The 22,298-nt window shown below is 43.9% G+C and overlaps 1 protein-coding gene across 5 annotated transcripts in view; it reads right to left on the reverse strand.

Annotated features, from left to right (window-relative positions):
• unc5b (unc-5 netrin receptor B) overlaps positions 1-22,298 on the reverse strand; it is a 45,790-nt gene that overhangs the window by 11,151 nt on the left and 12,341 nt on the right. For all 5 annotated transcript variants that reach the window (XM_034552629.1, XM_034552631.1, XM_034552632.1 and 2 more), the window contains 6 exons: positions 4,349-4,579; positions 3,726-3,869; positions 3,194-3,297; positions 1,777-1,957; positions 1,104-1,271; positions 443-607 (listed from right to left, as the gene is read on the reverse strand). In XM_034552629.1, coding sequence (XP_034408520.1) covers positions 443-607; positions 1,104-1,271; positions 1,777-1,957; positions 3,194-3,297; positions 3,726-3,869; positions 4,349-4,579 — 993 coding nt within the window. The remainder of the gene's footprint in view (positions 1-442; positions 608-1,103; positions 1,272-1,776; positions 1,958-3,193; positions 3,298-3,725; positions 3,870-4,348; positions 4,580-22,298) is intronic.

Genomic DNA, 22,298 nt, shown 5'->3' on the forward strand with positions numbered 1-22,298 from the left:
AAAATGTTGCCTCATGAAACATCTGTCTTGATTTAGTTGTTTTCTTTTTTCATCTTTCTCTCTCTCTCCGTACATCATTTGCGCTTTCACCACGCTGCAGTGCAAAAATCACCTTGGGAATACAATTCTACCGAAAATAGTTTTGGAACACAATACACCTTCGGAAACTTTGAACTACGAGAACAAATATTTTGATCAATAAAACAACCACCTGAATCAACAAACTTGCCGTGCAGTTGACCCTTATAGATAGTTTCTTTTAGATATTAGATAGTGAAACTATGTGCACTAATTAACTAACTTCTTAGTTAATCAGTGGATGATCTGCATTAACTGGAAAATTAGGATACATTACAATAAATATATGTATGAGCAAAATATTTACTCTCTTTTGACATTTAGCACCCCCTCCCAGTTCAAACGCATTGCTCAGGTGACTTACTGCGTGCACACAACCCCTCAGTGCAGTTCTTGCTCTCCATCATACTGCCACCGCAGTGCTTTCCTCCATTTCTAGGTGGGGGGGCTTGACATTCACGACTGCGCCAGTGGGTGCACTCTGTCCCACAGGCGGACCACTTTGCCCAGTCTGTCCAGCCTCCATCCACTGGAATGAGACAGCAGACATGTGAGTCATTTTACAGCTAACCAACGGCTAAATACTTCCATCACTGCAGGAAGAGGGGAATCAGGCATGACTTGATAATGTGACGCGATGCATATGTAATGGTTTGAAGTGCATCATTTTTGTAATTTGCTAAATGCATTCAGTGGTATGTTTTTAAATTGAAGCAATGAGTGGCAGAATGGTGTGTGACAGTAAATCAGATAACACAAATCAGATGTTCCTGATTTACTATTCATGATGAAATCAAAGCAGCTACATGACCGAATGCTAGTCTGTCTTGTTGGAAAAATTAGTTTTTTTATATTGAAAACATGTGGGGGTTAACAGCCTAGTTTTTCTAGCATTTTATGCTCTCAACATTTTTATCCCTGCCCTTTCTGCAAAAACCCCATTTGGGAAATTCCCTGATCTTTCAGTGCTTGACTACTTTGTCTGAAGATGTTATAAATAATACTGATGAGTATGTCATCTTCACCTGGGCAAAGTGTGGTGCAGGTCACTCTCTGGAAGGGTGGGCCTTCACAGAAGGCTCCTCCATTCAGAGGGGCTGGATTGGTGCAGCTGCGTGTTCGTCGCTGCCAGCCCCGCCCACACCGAGCATTACACTCTGACCATTCAGTCCAAGAAGACCAACCTCCGCTTACTGACAGAGAGACAGACAGGCAAGTCTGGCAGTTAATATCTTGGTAATCTTTAACAATAATCAGGATATAAACACCGAAAACAATATTTTGCGTTACTACCAAATATATGTGATATAATCAGGTGAATTTACAATATGAACCTTAAGTTTTCCAATTATGTATTCACCAGATCAATCCATTCTACAACTGCCAACCACTTTTATAGGCTTTGAATATACAGAAATGAGTCCTTATTGATAGTTAAAAAGAGTATGCCGGTTTCCAAATCGTATTTCATTGTACATCTTCTTATCTTATCTTATCTTATGTAAAAGTGCAATGTTCATAAAGTTAATTCAGTAATTTAATGCTGCTAAAGTATCTCATTTTGTAAGTCACCTATTATCATGTAACATAGTGCATCGCTAAACCAATCTGACCAGCCATACATGGATGATTTTGATTACTGTGTTATGTCATGATTCATAAAGCAATGGAAGAGAAGGAAAAACATGCGTGTGTTACCATAAACAATAAGAGTAGCCGTGCTGCTGCGTCTTTTGGCCACCACGTTGCGAGCCACACAAGTGTAGTTGGCTGTGTCGGAGAGTCTGGCCTGTTTGATGATCAGATCATGATCGATGGTGATCAGGAAGTTGGAGTCCTGCGATGGATCTATGACGTCCTCGTTCTTCACCCAGTCCACCTGGAGAGAGGCAGGCACGCGCACAAATAATATAGTTATTGGCTATTCAGGCAAAGTGATGAAATCAATGAGAATAGAAAAAGTAACCACAGCAGCCAACATTTTTGTTGAAAAAAACATCTAAAAACATCTTTACTCTCAAACTTCTGTGTTAAAGCAATTTTGAATGATGGATTCTTTTAATTCTTTTGGCAGATAACTCTTCATATAAATTATTGTGTGTACGCATAAAGAGTCCACACCACACACAGAACCACTCAGAAAACACGCAGAGTATTTAGCCTTCACAACACGCTTCAATGCTATAAACACTAATATTATTTATATTTTAAGTAATCATGGACTCATGTAACAAAAACAGTCAGTATTGGTATAATCAGAAGTGCCGTCACAGTTTCCCAAAGCTCAACTCAAAATTACAATCTCGGACTACAATAACCTATTTACATTTCTTTCTGCTCCAACTGATATGTAGTAAATTAGATGATATATTTTGTGTGAAAAGTGTTTTCTTCCCTCAATATTTTATCATTTCTTCTTTGTTCTTAGAAAATATAATTTGTGGCTTCTTTTGACCAAATTCACATTTACCTTTTAAGACTTCCTCTTTACTAATGGACATAATATCCTTGTGGACAACCACAATCAATAGCTTTATCATAAATCACATGCTACACTTTAAGTCACACAATAACATGTTATTTAGCATTTTTGTAATGAACAACACAGCCTGGCAGAACATAAATGTTTACTTAAACAATACAAATCTAAATTGATAAATTATTTGTTTTCTTTTTATATATATTGTCGTACTACTGTTTTATGAGATAAATAAAACAGTTTGATATAGCAGCCTGTAGTTAAAGCAGCTTAGTGTTAAAACTTGACACAACGTGAATTTAAGCACAGCCTTTTTACCATCGTAAAGCAGATTATTACTGATCGTTATACGTTTTAGGGAGTTTTTTTTCTTGATGATGCCACATTGCTGGATAGACTTAAATCTCTCAAACTCAAATGCCCTTTACTATACTGCCTTTTGTATCATGTTTATGTTGCTCCATAACTTATTATTTAGAGCTTTGCTTTGTTGTCTCCATTGAGATAAAGAGCCATTCAAAATACAAAAGCTCTTGCAATAATAAGTCATATTAACCTTCAGTATCATAAACACAAATGTAACCTCTGAAGTGATAGAAATGCAATGAGAGTAGGGATGGGGAGGTAGAGTTCTACCTCGGCAGCGGGCATGCCTTCCGGGGGCCGACACTGAAGCAGCACCTCCTGTTCGAGTCGCACCTCCCTCCCCAGTGGCTCCTGCTCAAAGTTTTTCCTTAGGTCTACAGGGGGCGACACAGATGTAGTCAGCAGTTAGTGGAGGCTGCTCTGTGACAGCAGTGAAACCCTGTGACATTGGCTGTCACGCACGCACTCACACGCACGCACACTCACGCACTCAGACGCACTCAGACGCACGCACGCACTCACACTCACACTCACTCACACGCACGCACGCACGCACGCACACACAAATGCCTGTCACTGTGTCTTGTTTTTTCCCTTCATACCCTCATAAACATGCACAGTGTCAATCACACTATAGCACCCATTTCCACGAGGGACTAAGATGGGTAGCTACAGCAAATCTATTTGAATATATACTTAAACTGACACATGTGACAAGCAAAAAGTGAAATTTCTACTAGCTAGCTCCCTTTCTCTCTCTCTCACACACACACACACACACACACACAGCCTTGGTACTGACATGCAATGCGAACGTAGGCACGGTTGCTCTTGGTGGTTCCAGCCGAGCTCCAGGCCACACACTGGCACCAGTAGTCCTCCAACCCAAACAGCTCCTCCACCTGAGTCCTCGCCACTGAGATGTCCACCTCCCGCACCACCAGACCTGAGCAGAGAGTGAGACAGAGACAGAGAGAGAGAGAAAAAGAGAGGGAAAGAGAGAGAAAGAGAGAGACAGAGACAGAGACATAGATAGAGAGAGAGAGAAAGAGAGAGACAGAGAGAGACGGAGAGAGAAAGAGAGAGACAGAGACAGAGACATAGATAGAGAGAGAGAGACAGAGAGAGACAGAGAGAGAAAGAGAGAGACAGAGAGACAGAGAGAGAATAAAAGAGAGAGATATTAGTGGGGCATATTTTTCACCGTGCATATAAATAATGCATTGGCTGCAGGCCAAATGCAGTTAACATGCACATAAAGTCCTATGGGAACTAATAGATTATGTAGTTGAAAATTATATTTGTATTGAGTATGATGTTTATGTCTGTGAGATACAAGGTGACATTACTATGTGTGTTTGTGTAGTTGTGTTTACAGTACACGTCTCTGTATGTGTGTGCGTGTGTGTGTGGGGGGGGAATTACCCGTGATCTGGTCCAGGCTCTCTCTGGTGATATGATCGTTTTGATTGACCCATTCTCCGTTACATTTGAAGTAGATCTGGGTGGCTGGTGATGCCCGGCACCGTAGCTGGACTGGACGGTTCTTAACGATAAAAGCGTCCTCCGGTTCCAGCAGAAATTCTGGGAGAGGTTCTGCTGGTGCTGATGGGAAGGAGTCAGGGAGAACCTCGGCCTCGCTGTAGTCGCTGCTCTCTGAAAACACAGAACACAGAAGTGATTTAGACGCCCTGCAATGGAAAGACCTGACGCCTGCTGGAGGCGTACTCGAGCAGTGCAGCCAGACCCCATCAGTATTTTGATGGCTGCTCTGTAGCTGACCCTGTGCCTTGACCTAACGGTTGAGGAGGTAAGAAATAAACATAATGACTATGTGTGTATGACACCTTCAGTCCAGCTCTCAGCAGCAAAGCTGTCAGCCGTGTTTCTTGGTATACAATAAGGCAACAATGTTCGTTTCAAGAAGACATTTAAGGTGTTGACAGTGTGCACTGTAAATGGAAGGAGATGGTGACATTTTGTATTTTGTATTAAAGTAATCTGGTCAATGCAGGCCTCCTGCTCTGGTCTCTTTGGGAGAGTCCACGCCTCTCAGCTGGGGAGGAGACTCGCTGACCTTCCACGGACAGGTTGTGTTGATCGCACATTATCCCCTGACATTCTCGATGTGACAAATTCCTCCTGGCAATGCTGCCAAGAGCTTCTCCCGGCAGGAAGGACACAATATTTCCGACCTCTTCACTCTGTCGTGTTACTTTGTTACTTGAATAATCATGGGTTGATCTCAGGCAGTGTATCAATGCTGCAATGTCATTGGCTACGATACTAGTTTGCACGGCAGTAGATGGATTTGAGTATATGTACTGATAACATTGCTATGTACTACATTATTTTTGACAGGACTTGTCAAACAAATCACATCTCCAGCTGTTGATCCTCATATAGGGCTGCAGGATGGCAGCCTATGATGCAAGCTTATTTCATGCCATAACTCCATTTGTCCATCCACCGAATTGTATCGTTGTGTGCTTGAGCAAAACACTGACGCACTGGCAGACTGGCAAAGACCGTGTCACGTGACAGGTTTGCAGTAGCCTTTGGCAAGAAGAATAACCTGACCACCGTATAGCTATACTGGTCTGCCTGAAACCTGATATGTATAGCACACATACAACACACAAAAACACTACTATGTACTTCACGAAATGATGTTTCAAAAGCCAGAAACATTCTTTTTTTTTAATGCAATGTCTAAACATCATCTACTATCAAATTCTCATCATCACTTTCTGACTTTGCCTTTCGGGTAATACAGGTTCTTGGATCCAACCTTCCAATGCAAAACTTTGCTCTGCTTACAAAAATGAGCTGAATTCATTAAGTATTAAATAAAAGACAGGAGCAGAGTGCAGAAGATTGACAGGGCCGGCTCCAGTCACCAGATGCCCTTAGGGTATTTGGGGATATACAGCACAGTGCACTTCCTTCCCTTGACTTACACACACAAGTGAGGATATTACTTGTGGCGCTACAGTTTTTAAATCTCATAATCTACATTCAGACAATACAGAAAGAAGTGTGAGGGCAAATGCGACTACTTTTCCACAATGAGACTTAAGGCAGACAGATTTTCTGTGTTCAGTTTTCAAAATGTATCAAGCCCAACCTGATCAGTTATTCTACAACCAGGGAACAAGAGAAACTACTTAGTAAGATTCCATCTCCTATTTTAAGAGAGGAAAAGCTTCCCCTGCACTGTTTACCCTTGACAGACTCTGAGACATTGGGGAAAAGCAAAAAGGACCGCTGAGCATGAAGGAAGTGGGTAAGAAAGTTGTGGCATGATTCAAACCAAGGCCAACAGGGAGTTGTGGGATTCAAGAGGCGGTACTATCTTTTACCATCTTCTCCATGATAAAAGCGTGACTTCTCCTGGAAGGACCTTCCACCAACTACATGTGTTCTCTCACCGGTGACCTCAAACTGAACCATCACCACTGCAGGTTTTACTCCACTCTGACCTCAGTGCTGTACACTAAAAGAGGAAATGCCTATTCTGGGAATGGGTGGGATCACAAATATAAAAAACATGAATACTGGTACATTACAGTGATATTAATAAGTAATGATATAATATAACCAATCAAAATAACTGATTGTATTTTCATCGACCAAATCTACTTATTCTTTACTTGTAAATGTGTTTTCCCAAAGATGTTTTTTCGTGATGTTTGACCATTTCTTTGTATCTCAGCAGAGCAGGGTTCACAATGAATGTTGGAAATAAGACATTCTGCACAAAATAAGTCCACTAATCGACTAAGAGGGACAGCCCTAATTCAAATGTACAAACGCTTAATATCACAAAATCACACACACACACACACACACACACACACACACACACACACACACACTTTACACACATTACATTACATGTCATTTAGCTGACGCTTTTATCCAAAGTGACTTACAATAAGTGCACTCAGCCATGAGTACAAACTCAGAACAACAAGAATCAAGAAAGTAACATTTCTTCAAGAAAGCCAAACTACAAAATGCCATAACGCACGCACGCACGCACGCACGCACGCACGCACGCACGCACGCACGCACGCACGCACGCACGCACGCACGCACGCACGCACGCACGCACACGTGGTGTCCACACATGCAATTAAGCTTGTACAATACTACAATTAGGTAAACATGCAGGTAAAGACAAATAAATGTGGAAAATGAAAATTATCACATCTCAAAGTGATAGTTAACCATGAACATAAATCCCATATATCTCTGTGCGCCTCTTACAATCCTCTAATCTCCGTTTTCTCCCCTCACATCTCCTTGCTCTCTTCTTACGAAGCTGTCGCCTCCAGTATTTCTGACTTTGAATTCACAGTCAATAACCAATTGTGTTGCCCCTACCCGCCCCTCACCCCCGCTCTTTCCCTTTGTCCGGCATTGATCGTTGGTGTTCAAACATCGGCTGAAATACACAGCCTGTCACTCTTCAGGCCCGATGAGAGGGGGCACGGGGAGAGAGAGAGAGGGAGAGAGAGGGAGAGAGAGAGAGAGAGCAAAGCAGAGGAATACTGGCAGCAGAGACAGACAAACATGGAGAGACAGTGTGGTTCAGACGGAGGCAGAATGGGAGGAGAGCGCTGCACACTATGCAGTGTGCGTGTGTGTGTGTGTGTTCTGGGGCCCGCAGTGGCACAGTTTAATTAAAACACTTTTGGATGACAGAGGTAGACAGACAGACAGCTTCTTTCTCTCCCCCTGTCTGTCTCTGGGATAATGGATCTGGGGTTTAACGTGGAACCTGTGTTTTTGGGCCAGCATACAAACATCCATCAGAGCTCAGCAGCCGGCAATTTGTGCAGAATGGAGGAAGACAAGAGCTCCTCGCCGTGCATCACAGCAAGTCTTTTATTACTCTAATGACAGACAGCAGACAGCTAGAAAGCAAACACAGGCTTCTGGGTATTATTTTACAGAGCACAAGATCACAGGAACACACGCACGTAGACCCAGACACCAGATGACAACCTATGCTTATACAGCACATTCTCACCCACTCTTATTCATGTATGCTAAACTCAAATAGAGTAGCTGAAGGAGTCCCCTCCTTCGGTGACTCTGTGGCGGAGGGCAGAGCAGCAGTTCAAGGTAACTGAGAGTCGGAGTGACAGTGGTGGTGCGAGACAACACTGAAAAGGCAGAACTGCGTAGGAGAGAGATAGAGGGAATCTGGGTACAGGTGACAAGATGGGAAGACAGGAAGGCCGGGCAAAGAAAGGTCAAAAGACACTAAGAGACAAGTAGAGACAATGGAGACAACAGAGCACACACACACACACACACACACACACACACACACACACACACACACACACACACAAACAAGGCAAGGAAAATGAATCAGAGGTCTGTCTTTGTCTCAACATGATGTAGAAAATGGTTGTTCTTTCTTCCCTCTGTCTTTCTCCACCCTCTTTTTTCTTGCCTCTCATTCTCTCTCGTTCACACCCACACACACACACACACACACACACACACACACACGGACAACTGTAATTTTCTTAGCCCCAGCGCCTCTAGCCAAAGTGGAATCTAAAGTGTCAGTACTTTATCATTACCTATAGAGAGTTAGTCATTACTGTCCGCTCCAGAACCTTCGGTATCCCAACACTGTACTCAGTGGGGGGAAAGAGATCACGAGAGAATAAAGCAAGGGTGAGAATACTTTGAAGCAGCCTAACAACAGAACAATACTCTAAAAGTCATTTGGTCAGGTTGTGTTTGGCGAGATCGGGAATCTTTTTTTTTGAGTGTCGAGTCTCTTTTATGGAACCAGCTTCCACTTTCAGTCCGGGAGGCAGACACAGTCACCTCATTCAAGAATAGACTTAAGACTTTTCTGTTTGATAGTGCCTATGGGCTGAATCAGGTTTGCCCTGGTCGAGCCCCTTGATATGCTACTATAGGCTTATAGGCTGCTGGGGGATGTTTTAGGATACACTGAGCACCTATTTCATCTTCTCTCTCTCCTTATGGATGAATTTACATCTCTCCATTGCACCTTATTAACTCTGCTTCCTCCCCGGAGTCGTTGTGACTTCACGTCTCAGAGGGTCCATTGGACCTGGAGGTGTCTGATGCCTGGTGAGCCGGCCTCCCGCGTTGGCCCTGCTGATGCCCCACCCCCTCCTCTCTACCTCCTTCTGTTTCATGGATTGGAGTTCCATTCATACATTGTCATATTCATGTAATGTGTTTATGTAACTTTGTAATGCTGTTCATTCTGTACACATGACATCTATTGCTTCTGTCCATCCGGGGAGAGGGATCCTCCTCTGTTGCTCTCCTGAAGGTTTCTTCCCTTTTTTCCCTGTCAAAGGTTATTTTTGGGGAGTTTTTCCTGATCCAATGTGAGGTCCTGGGACAGGGATGTCGTATGTGTACAGATTGTAAAGCCCTCTGAGGCAAATTTGTAATTTGTGATATTGGGCTATACAAAATAAACTGAATTGAATTGAATTGCATTGAATTGAATTTAATTAAATTGTATGAGGTCAAAAAAACAAAAAACAAAAGCACAGTGTCCCACCTCCTCCCTTCTGCTTTTCAGTTTGGTGTCTGACATGGCAGTGCTTTTATTCTGTCCCTCCCCTGACTAGAGTCCTCATTCCTTCCTCTCTGCTGGATTCAAAGCACTTTGTGCAGCTCCACTAGACTTCGAATGACATCCTACAGCCTTAAACACAAACACACACGCATAGAGAAAGACCACAGCCCACAGCTATGAGGCTCAACCGCTTCGCTGAGTCCCTTAAGGACAAACAGCTGCGGAAAGAGTTAAATATGACAACACTGCTGGTGACGGAGGAAACAAGGCCAATAAATAGAGTGATCAGCAGACATTATGTAGCATTGATGGACTGAGAATATCCATCATCCTCAACCAATCAACCTCATTATCATCATTCTTGCAAGCGAGCCCTAAGGTGGAGTCACACGTGGCACGCAGAGGCAGGTCGAAAGAGACAGAGACGGATGGGGGTAGACAGTCTTTCCTTGCCTTCCTTAAAGGACAATTACATTGAGTGATTGATATTCAGACTGACCTCATCCTCATCAGCCTGAAAACTACTCGCTACAGGAGGATAGAGAAAAAAAAACATTGGGGAGGGACATGATGTAGTGAGGAGACGTGGAGACTGGAGCAAAGCAAGTGTCTGGATTTGGACGAAGGGTTGGATGGAAAAATCACTGGACGTGTGAGTGGGACAGTCTCGGTGTGAATGTGTATGCGTTGGCATCAGGCATTGCATGAGGCAACACGAGTGCAGGAGCGACACAGCATCACTTCTCACATCAACAAAGGCAGACGAGGTGTAAGAACTCATGCAGTTAACCCATCTGACTGAGCGCACACACACTCGTACAAACACTTACGGTGTATAAGCAGCCCTTTTGAGCAAGACTGGTGGGGGGGGGGGTGTTGGGCTAGCCATCTTTTAATAGGAAATGAATGTCGTTCATTCTCATTATTTTGTTGCTCTGAGGCAACAGGAGGCAAGAAGAGTGACACAGATCCGACTTGCTCATATAACAGCCCTCCACATGTTGGCTTTGAAAGTTCTTGTTTTTTTTTGTTGATACTAGCACCTAGATGTGCACCTGTGGCGGCTCGATGTGGCTCTGCAGGCTGTTTCTTTGTAGACTCACCATGGTGACTCTCTAACGAACAGACTTCATATCTCACACAGTCAGGCACACACATTCCTCTTCATGTCCTCCTTGATTCGTACCTTCTTTTTCTGTCTGTAGCTCTTTGTGTTTTCTTATTTCTTTAGAAGATCAACAGAAAGGGCAGATATTTGAAAAATACACTTACTTGCCATTTTTCCAAGAGTCAGGTAAAAATAACAGTGTTTCATCTTGTGTGTCTTGCTCAGCAACAGGTTAAAGATGTGTTTGCCTCGCTTCAAACAAACACTAGAAACAAGAGACAGCAGCTAGGCTATACCTCCATCATTAGACTTACTAAGAACGTACACATTATATGTTGTGTAATGTACGGCATGTCGCACATCTGAAGCCTTATCTTGAAGAACCACAGCTACATTTTCCCAAATAGTGGAATTTCTTTATTTTACTTTGTTAATTAAAAGAATGATTAGCTTGCAAGCACCCCTGATGGTGCTGTGCAAATGAATACTTTGTCAATACACAACCCAATCTACACAGATCATAAATCACAAGTCATAAAGTCATATTCTCACTTTTGTATTTAAAGATATTTGTTACATACAACATGAAGACACGACTTGTTTTAACTTCACGATCTGTTTCCTAAGTGTGTGCTATGAGAGGCTAACGGGCCCTAAACCACTTGTTGAACATACAGGGGATATTGTTGACTTGTTAACTCAACTCAACACTAACTTTGTACACAACAGCACACAAACACCTGTCATGAGTCGCTGTTCCATTCTTTCCTTATCATCAAAAATAAAAGTATATACTAACCAAATTGTGTCAGCTTAGAATCACATACCATGCATCAATTATCATGTTGGTTACAAGAGTTTGTGAGCTGCAACCTGTTGGAGGTTCATCATAGAAGAAGAAATGTCATGACTTTGGTTCCAGCATGGGATTGAGGGGGTTTGCAGAGTGACTATGTGTAAAACCTTGTCTGTTTCATCAAGATACGAGGGTGAGCATGTAATTGATTGATCACAGCACAAGTGCAAGCAAATGCAAGGAAGGAAGAAAGATTTGTGTGAGCCAGAGAAAGAAAGAGGGATAGAAAAGGTGTGAGTGTGAAAGAGAGAGACAGAGAGAGAGTGTGTGAGAGAGAGAGAGAGAAAAGGGGGGGGGGTCTGGAAGGCAGATTGGCAGAGGGAGAAGACCGAGCAGGTGATGGAGATGCAGAGTGACAGAAATGCTTCGCTTGTCCATCCAGCATGTCAGGGTGGCAGGAGGAGAGAGAGCAAGCATGAGGACATGATAACGCACGTCTACACACACACACGCACACGCACACACACACACACACACACACACACACACACACACACACACACACGCACACACACACACACACACACACACACACACACACACGTGCTCGCATAGCAAACATATTGGTTTGCAAGACCTCATTTACAGATCTGCTTGTAAATAGGGTGGTATCACACACTCTTAGCTGCAAGGTGTGTTGACCTACGACCCACTAATTGTAAATGAAGTGTGACCTCCCCTTTCTTAAAGGAATCACCTTCTGTCTTTCTTAGAAGCGCTTGTTGGTTGGTTATAATGACACTTAATCAGCCCTGTTGGAGGGTAGGCCAGGGGGGAAACTGACACACACGCACGCACACGCACACGCACACGCACACGCACACACACACACACATCAGTGTTTTTTTACTGATAACTGGCTGTTTCACATGGACCCACACAACATTCCAAGTGTGTGTGTGAGAGGTAGGGCGGGCGTGTTTGTAACAGACTGTGGATTAAATATACCCCACTGTGTATGCAAGGGAGACCCTCCTCTAAGTGAGATTCTGTGACTGTATTTTTGAATGTGTGGGAGAGTGTGACTGCGAGAGTGGGAACGCTAAGAGGATTTGCGGTTGTGTTGTTGCTGTGATCTCAATGCTGCTACTGGTGCTTTTGAAGAGATGGGGTGGGCGACTATGTTGTGGCTGAAAGTGTGCTCTATCACAGCTAGGGGGCGCCACCCCCCATAGAGCTCATTAATCATAGCCCATCAAAAAGTGGCCCTGTGCTGTGTGTTTGTGCCCTGGTGACCACCTACTGCATGGGAACACAGACTACACAAGCGGCACTATCAATCACTATCAGAGTTGCGGAGAGAGCGGTGAGGAGAAGAAGGGTGGGAGGGAGAGGAGACAGAGTGGGTGAGACAATGTTGTTTTCCTATTATCCTTTCAAATTACAGACCAACGTCACAACTATCACTTGGAGGTCAAACTCATATGGTAGATTTAGACTCTGTGTGCGTGTGTGTAGACATAAGTGTATGTGTTGAGTGTAAGGCGCCACTGCTTGTCTGCTCCACCACTGCTCAGCTGCTTGATGAGAGTTGCGCAGATCTACCCAGTGGTTGCCATGGTGGGTATTCACATGGAGCCGGCTCCTCTAGAGACCCGTAGTCTACACAGCCATTAACTATGGTGCACACACTGCAGCTGCACACACACATACACACACACGCACACACACACCCCCGCCCCCCGCACACACACACACACACACACACTGTCAGTAGTCTGTATCACCATCGCTCTCTCTTTTGCCACCTCACTTCCTCTATTTGGAAGTCTTGTTGAAAATGTGTCCATCTCTGTCACTGATTGTCTCGCAGTGGCTGTGTGTGTGGGAGTCTGTGCGTGTGCGCCAGTACGTATAGTGAATAGGTGAGCAGTACAGTGGGATGAGTGTTTGGAAGCTGGGGCTGTTTAAATGGCAGTAATTACATGAGAAGATGAGCTGCATTCCTTCCTGAGGGCAGGTTGATTACAGGCCTCTCCTCTCTGGGCCCCTGTAATTACCCACTCTACCCTGCCCCCCTGCCCCCCCTCCTCACCCTACAACTCACTGTACTTACATCGGCTCAGCCTCGTCGGGGCTACAGGCGAGTTCACCCCCCCCCCCCCCCTTGTGTCCTCTGATCCACCTCTCTCCCAACTTCCGGAACACTCCACCTCTCCATCCCCTCACCAGGTCACTCTTCTGTCCTCTCTCATTGCTCCTCGAACTGATTGCTAGTCACACATGCATAGACAGACTCACACTTAGAGACCACTCAGTGGACAAATAGCAGATGTGGCATCTTGCAGATAGTGTCTTATTCATTGTTGCCAGAACATCTCTTAGAGAAGATGAATTGTATCATGAATCTTTTTCTTTCAAAAAAGGAGAGACAGGATTCTGCATTATGCACATACAGATCAATATAAATATATATATACACATGAGGGAGGGGGGTTGGTTGTTGTCAACTGCCTTTCAAGCCTGATGGCCACTCCTTGAGACAAGACTTGACAGCTTCGGAAATTCCTACTCATGTTTTGTCTTCCACAGAAAGACACAAACAAAGAAAGGGTGGGGTTGCCACATGACCTCACACACACACACAAACCTTAACAAAACCAGTAGGTCCAGCCCAATCAGTCAGGGAATCGGGTAAAACTGGAGACACACAGATAGTCTAATTACATGTCCTTGCCCCAAACACTAAACAATTGTTGCACCAACCCACATTCTGAGGCCCTCCTCCCCTTTGATTTGTGCTGCAGCACATAGCCTGCATGGAACTCATTAAGAGTTCATAATTGAAGCTTTTAGAATTTCAAGACGCTCCGTCATTCAAATAAAAGTTATTGTTGGAGATCTTGAGATAGTGTGGTACTGTCATGTGGCAATATGTGAAGCCTGGCATGAACTGTGACGTGAGAAGAATTGGCAAAAGGCGTCACAACATATGCATGTTTTATTATTCGATATGACAACTCGGCTCCTGGTGACTGGAAGATGGCTGGATCAAACTTCCTAAACAAATCACATCAGACCCTGAGCAGGTGATAATGAAGAGAGTGTTTAGGGGTCGGTTTGAAGAGCACGAGAGAGAACAAAAACATCACGGGGGGATGGATGGAGAAGGAATGAGAAGTCTTGATCTCTTTAAGCATTATGAAGACATAGAGCAGGAGGAAGGGAGACAGAAGTAGGGATTATCGAGGAGAGAACTTCAGGGAAAGGACAAGAAAATGGGAGCGATGGAGAGGTAAGTACAGGTAACCCCCCCCTAATGTAAGGTGATGATGGAGGGAGAGGGGGAGGAGGGAGGAAAAGAGGGAGATTAATGACAAGACTGTAAGTGCGTAGCCAAGCTAGATGGGAGGGAAGGGAGGAACGAGGGAGGATATGTGGATGGAAGAAGCAGGGGAGAAAGAGATAGAGAGAGACACAGAAACACCCCCTGGGTGCAGCGCAAGTGCAACTCTCGATTGGTCCAAGTGTGTAATGAGTGAGTGTGTGTGAGTGTGTGTGCGTACTGTGGGCATTGGCTATGGTTGCCACGACTGCCAGTGCTATTAGAGATGCCTGCTGCTGTAATGTGTTGTGACAGAGGATGATTCTTGTGACTAACTGCTTTGGCAGAAGAGCTCCTCTGTCATGCTAATGACCAGATGAGGAGATGAGCCGGATTGACAGCGGATCGACGGGCCACGCACACGACTTCTCATACAACTCACACACAGAAACCGACGGTTAGATGGTATATACCAAGACACGAGCAGACCTCCCTGTCATAAAAGTGTACAGCGCATGACACGCTGATGCAGACATCCCCGCTCACAAATAACTAGTTACCAAGTCAGTGTGACAGAGGTGACAACACTCGGACAAACAAAGTGAGAAGAAAGAAAATACAACAACACGTGCATGCACCGAGGCACGATTACGCCCCACACAAACACAGCGGGGTTGGCGTCACTCTGTTCCTACATTGCGTCCCCTTGCATCAGAGAAATCCCTAGATATGCCGTACACAACAAGCAACATGCTGAAGGCTAGCCTCTTCTGTGTGTGTCTGTGTGTGACAGAGACACAGGGAGAGAGATGGATTTTGAGCTTTGTGCGAAATGTACAAAGCTCAATGTACGCATGAGATGATGCAAGCGCTTTACTATTTTAATAAGGATTAAATATTGCCAATAATATAAAACTGATGGTTCAATTAATAAACGGTTCGGATAACATTGTAAAACAGGGACTCGTTAAAAACAGAGGATTTTAAGAAGATATTATTGACTGAAAGTGAGAATGATAGAGATAGAAAGAGACAGATACCAAGGAGAGACAGAGGTAGACAAGGAATATAAAAGATTGGGGCACTAATAGGCTGAAAATCCATGTTGGAGTGGATGGATGACAAGAGGTGATGTGGCGATAGCAGAGGAGGACAAATGGAGAGGTAGAAGATAGAGATGAGATTCAATCTTCTCACCATGCAAAATGTTGGTAGTCCTGTGCAGAAGCTAATGGTTGTTTTATCCCTTTGATCTTTCCCCTCACTTCTTTATACCTCGCTTCATCATTCTCTCAAAATAAATTTCCCTCCTGCCTCAACTTGGACATACAGTACTTGCTCAAATCCGGCCAAAGGAGGAACGGGAAAAATAGCGATTTCCATCAAAACCTCTTGGTTCCATGAACCAATTTTGGATCGACCCAGCCTGTTTGGTACCCTATTTTAAGTCACTACATTTTTTTTTTCAACTGGAGTTTGCAATTTTCTAATAGTTATTGTGGTACTTTTTGTTTTTCCAATCCAACAGCAAGCAAGAGACAAACAAGTCGAAACCCAGAGGAAGTAAAACATCAGAAGGAAATGTGCAGCTCAAGATAGGGGAAAACACAACACACTGACAGGTAACAGGTAATCTCAGCGTAGTGCACCACCAAAACATAAAAGTAATAACTAAAGCACAAGCATCTCACAGACTATCACTTTGGGCCAGGACAACTTTTCCATATCCGTTAATCTCTGCTGCTAAAAGATTGTGAAACTGTAAGAACTGATAACTCTGCATCGCACAAAGGGACAGGCAACATCACTGCAACGTTATCTGCAACCTGGAAGGCCCCGTGCGCATCTCTGCACGATTCTGCGGATGTAAATCTTGTTATGCTTTAAGTCAAAATGTTGTTTTATTTCTCCTGTGTGATGAGTCAGCAATCATTCATGAGGCTTTGTTTCCTGTCTGATGTCAAAGTGTTTCACTGCTCTTTACTGCAGCTTCTGGAATCATGTCCTTGACCCGGGGAACCGGGATGGTGACTGAACTGAAATGGAAAAGAAGACATCCCACAGCCTCGGGCCAGGACCAGTAGGTCTGGACAGGAATGGCGGTGATGGAGCGCAGTGACGAAGAGAGCATGATGGAAATCCCCTCGGCATAGACAAGCAAAATAGGCGGCTGTGAATGAGAAAGAAAATGTGCTTGTGTATTTGTGTGTAAGCTGCAACAGGGAGAGATGAATGGACGGAAGGAGAGTCAGAGTGTCACCCGCCAGACGCCTGGGGCCAACACAGACTGATGGCGACACTGAGTGGTCAGAGTGTGGGACACTGTGACAATAACGATGAGAGACTCTTTCCCAATCTCTTTGGCTTCTTCTCCTCCTCTCCCACTCACCTCCTTCTGTCACCCCCTGCAGCGGGCTGGTAAGCAGGCTCCAGCAAATGGTCATTTATTTATCAAGACTAAGAGTCTCCAGCCAAGCTAGCGACTCTGTGAAGCTATACTTAGGCATAGCAGTGCTTTGAGCTAAATGCTAACATCAGCTTGCAAACATGCTCACAATGACAAACAATGCTAACATGCCGATGCTAAGCAGGCAAAGTGTTCACCAGGTTCCCCTTCTTTGCTTGTGTTGTAGCACTAACGAACAAACAGGCTGACAACGATCCCTTGAAAACGATCGGGACAATGATGGCCTAAAGGTTTTTTAGGTTGGCTGTAGTACCTGGACTAGACAAGAGGCGAAATCTGGGTGGGAAATGTGAAGGAGCAGACCTACCCCCGTTTCATTACTCAACTGGTTCAATGAAGCTACTCTGGCGACAGCAGATCGTATTGTGGGTTTATTGGGCAGCTTCCAGGTATGAATGTGTGTAGATGTGATTCAATAAAATGGACCTATCGATAAAGGTTCAGTTGTGTTTCCTTTGTGTTCATATTCTTTGTCCTTGTTTCATATTTCTGGTCCTTACTCTGGATCTATGCCAGTGGAGAGAGGGGGCACATGGCTGTGGCTCCCGTGGACAGCAGGGCATTAACTCTCTGTCCCAGATCCTGATGGCCCTGGTCCACTGAACCTCTCACAAACCCGAGCCAACCCAGAGTCACGACTCTTCCTTTGCCAAAAGCATTGTTTTGTGTACACTATAAAAAAATGTCTGACCTGTGCACATATAGGTTTATAGTATAGTATAGTCCTGTGTGGTCTGGCTAGTCACTCAGCTCTCTCCGTCTCTCTCTTTTGCTTCACCCAGCTGAAGCTATGGCAGCAGTGCTGGTTAAGAGGTTTGTGTATCCCATTAGGATGATGAAGAGGCCTTTCATCAGTATGCTCCCTCCGGTCAGGCGCTGACAGGAGCTTTACCTCGACAAGCCTCTCAAACACACCGCTCGACATGAGACAGCACCCAGCAAAGAGGTCCGCGGGCGGTACACATATTCTCTGACAACACTCACTGCTACACACACACGCACACACACACACACACACACACACACACACACACACACACTGACACACAAGACCAAAAGGGAAGACTGGGCCATTTTGTTGCTAACTTTTCATTGTCAATCTTACATCCATTTTTAAGTTTAGCCAACAGGGTTCAGTGTACGAGGAGGGGAGACAAGAGGAAGCTGGAGAGGAAGAAAAGTCTTGACTAATTTTGACTCTATTTTTAATCAGTGCCACACGAAGAAGACTAATTAATAGTGGAACAACCGTGCAGAGCTCTGTCCACATGGGCAAAGTCATTTTTCAAGAGGAGAGCAGGAGGAAGAGGACAGAACGTGAGGACAGAAGAGGAGAATAAGACGGGAATAGAGAGGGAGAAGACAAAGACGGAGAGAGTACAAGCAAGAGAGGAAAAGAGGGAGGGAGAGAGACAGAGATTGATAAAGACAGAGAGCACACAAAAAATAGAGACGGAGAAGCCACAGGAGCCAAGATGACCTGGATTCATAGTACCAGTATTGATTATTGACGATGAAAAACAAAGAAAGAGCTTTGCTTCGAGACTAGATGAATGAACTCACATGCAAAGACCTGGACAGACAGAACTGGGTGAATAGGATAAACAAAACGTACACACCCAGAATCTGACTAGCTGCCTTGCCTTAAATCTGACAAGATAATACATGCTGACAGACAAATTAAAGTGTGACAGGTAGGGACGGGAACCGTTTGTGTGTAGGCGGAATCCACACACACAAACAACATAAGGGACACTACATGATCTGATTAGATTTTATTCTGCTTGGGATTTACAGGGCAACCTATGGAATTGCGTGGAGATGACTTATTGGGTTTGGAAACCCCACACACATGCATACAGACAACAGAGAGGCCCATCTCCCCATTTTGCAGTCTGGATTATTCCGCTTCTCATAGATTAACTTTGTATAATCGCTTTGAGAATTCTGAGTTTAAAGCACTGACGCCATCCAAAGATGCACCATCAAAGACTCATAGTACACTAAAGAAAAGCACAGGTAGCACATAAACTCCTGCTAAACAGTAAATTCTCCTCAGCTCCACATTCATGTGGTATTTATGATGTGAGGTAGACACTTTTATTTAAAGAGCCTCACAGTTCCAGCACTTAGGCTTCTATCCACGTTCAAAAACATCTACCTGTGCTCTTCAATGAGGAGCAGCGACTCATTTCGAAGCTCGATTCGCTAAAATACTGTCCATTGTCTGGCCGCAGAAGAGAAGCTAGTGGATAGCAATGCTATTTCCTTAAGATGTAGATCGTTGACAATCAATATTAGTGGTAATCCTGCACTGAACATTTTTTTCGATTGCAATTCGAAAGATAGCGGACTGAAAATAATGTGAAAAAACATTCACACAGCAATTCATAATAAATATAATGTTACCTTAGCTTACCCTTTTCCAGCTGTGGCCTGCATGTTGTTTTAGTGTGTCCCAGCTGTTTTGTTTCTGTTTATTTCTCAGAGGCTGATAATGACCAGTATAAGACACCCCTTACACATGGTCATTTGGTCCATTGTTGATACGAAGATGTGATTATAGCAGGTCTAAATAGTAAGAGATTCCCAATCGTTTAGAGCTCAAAGGATGGAGGCGTTGTAACAGTACCAAACCATAACCTTCTAATATCTTTCCTGAGATATTTCTTGGTAATACTGACGGCTAAGTGCGGGCCTCGAATGGCCACACCGTGCTGGAAACCATAAGAATAGAACTGCTTGACTCTCATATGGCTGCGGTCACTTGGGTCATTTGTGAAGCGCAATGACAGGCTGCAAACATAAAGGTCTTTATAATCTTCCCGACAATTTACAATCTATTCAGCATGACTGACTTCACAACTTCCATTTTCCACAACAACAAAGAACCAGCTTGTGTGAGTGTAGAAGAGCATAATAGGTGAGTTGTGTTTGGGTGGCTGACCAGATTACAGAAAAGAGAGTGAGATATACAACGCTATTCGGCTATACATCATATGTGCAACAATAATGCTGGGGCTTTTTGAATAGTTAACATGCCAGCAGCAGACCAAAAAGCAAACAGCAAATGATTGATGCGAATGAAATGAGACTGGGTCCAGCTTCTCTGCAAATGGAGTTAATTTATTCCAGATGCCACGGCTTTATCAACCCTACAGCATATCAACACTAGTTTATAACATTAAGTATTCATGTTGAGGTTTCTGCAATAATAGCTCACACTAGTGCCCTCATATTTTCAACATGTAGCATTTACATTTATTACGGTGCTAATCAGTAGTTCAGAGGTCACAGCCCTCTGTTAACTCCATACCTCAGGCTTCACTGCGCAACATTATAACACCTTTGTGGTTCTGCTGCACTAATACCTAATGCTACATTATTAAAAAACAGATGCTTATGAAAGGTCTCTCAGCCTTTGCCATGGCCTCACCTTTCTGTGATCTCACACCTCCACCTGTGAGAGAGCTATTCTGCACATGCCTCTCAAAAAATGACAGATTACAATCTCAATTTAATTACCCGACACAGAGGCGCGCTACTGTGTTTTCTTTCCTCCCCATGAAATATTATAGCATGGACAGCAAAACTACTCTAAAAGTACAAGCACATTAACATACATTACGTAGCCTCCAATCATTTTAATGACTGTGGAGATGCTAAAAGCGGTCAGAGGAGGAAATGAAAAAGGAAAGGAAAAAGGAACAGAACAACACAGCGAAGCAAAGAGGACGGAATGAGGTGAAGGTGCAATTTAAGGAGTGTGACGACGAAAAAGATAGAACGTCAGCTGAGCAGAAGAGGCAATTTTAGACGGTGTGAAATTCACACCGTCTTGTCTTAAACACATCATGTTCTAAGGTGGTCCATAAAACAAGGTGTGGAGACCAATACCATCCATTTACTGAGGTGCAACTCATCTAATCATCTGGCGCTCTGCTGCCCAATGAAGGAGCTGCGACACACACCTGGGCCTCTGGAGAACAGAGTAATGAAATGTACACTGCCGCCTGGTCTGTTCTCAAGTCCCCAACCGCTAACACAAACACAGCCCCCGCAACTCCCCTGTCTCCCTTCCTTTATCTCCTTCCACCTCCACATCTGAGCAATAAACCCAAGCTTCACTTCCTCGTCCCTCCTCCTCCCCTTCTTACGCACAGGCTCTCGTACGTTCTGCTATCGTTGCATATCGTGTGGTCCATTAAGAATCTGAGGGGTGTGAGGCACGGAGACCAAAATATCTACAGCACTCTGTTTCTCTCTCCAACTCATTGACTGAGTGCCTCGGGGTAACATCACAATAACTGCTGCTTGGCCTTGGTCCCCAATGCAATTCTATAATTCATCTTAATTGAGAAAAACAAGCAAGCAAAGGGGAGCACTGGAAGGACGTAAAGTGCAGATTGTGTACAGTATGTCAGGGCACGAGGGACCTGGTGTATGTTTTGTGTCTGTGAAAGGTGAATGTAGGTGCTTACCAGGCAAAACATTTTTTCAACCTTCTTTTTTTAAGAAAACAAATTATGTTAGAACTACTTCTACTTCCTACATACATAGGAGAATACATTATGTGATGATTCACTGTCATTTGGCTCAATTCCCACAAAATTGGAATACATTGAGACATTTGAGATATGTTGGTGAAAGATGTAGCAATATTTTACTCTTCGCATCATTTTCATAAAGTGATATTTAGGGGAAATGGAGACCCTACATGCTTCAAACATAATAAATGACAGGGAATATATTTTCATTTTCTGCACTTACTGTAATTTTGACGGATATACAACAATTTATTCAGGGGTCCTCCGGTTCAAATTCCCGGGCTTAGAGACAAGGCAAAAAGGCAGATGGTGTTTAAACACAATCTTGAAAATGAAGACTAAACATGACATTACGTCTAAATATCAAATTGTTGAGCAACTTTCAAGACAATATGGAGGCTCAAACACAGATGGAGCCCCCAGATTTAACTGCACGCATACAAACTTTTACTTCAGATAATTAGCTGGGTTTTTATTCGGTCTCTTTATGAGTGTTGGAAGTTAAAAGCAAACTTTAACTGTTTGGCCAAGGCAAATCGT

This window comes from Cyclopterus lumpus, chromosome 15 (assembly GCF_009769545.1).
Source record: "Cyclopterus lumpus isolate fCycLum1 chromosome 15, fCycLum1.pri, whole genome shotgun sequence".
Classification (NCBI taxonomy): Eukaryota; Metazoa; Chordata; class Actinopteri; order Perciformes; family Cyclopteridae; genus Cyclopterus; species Cyclopterus lumpus.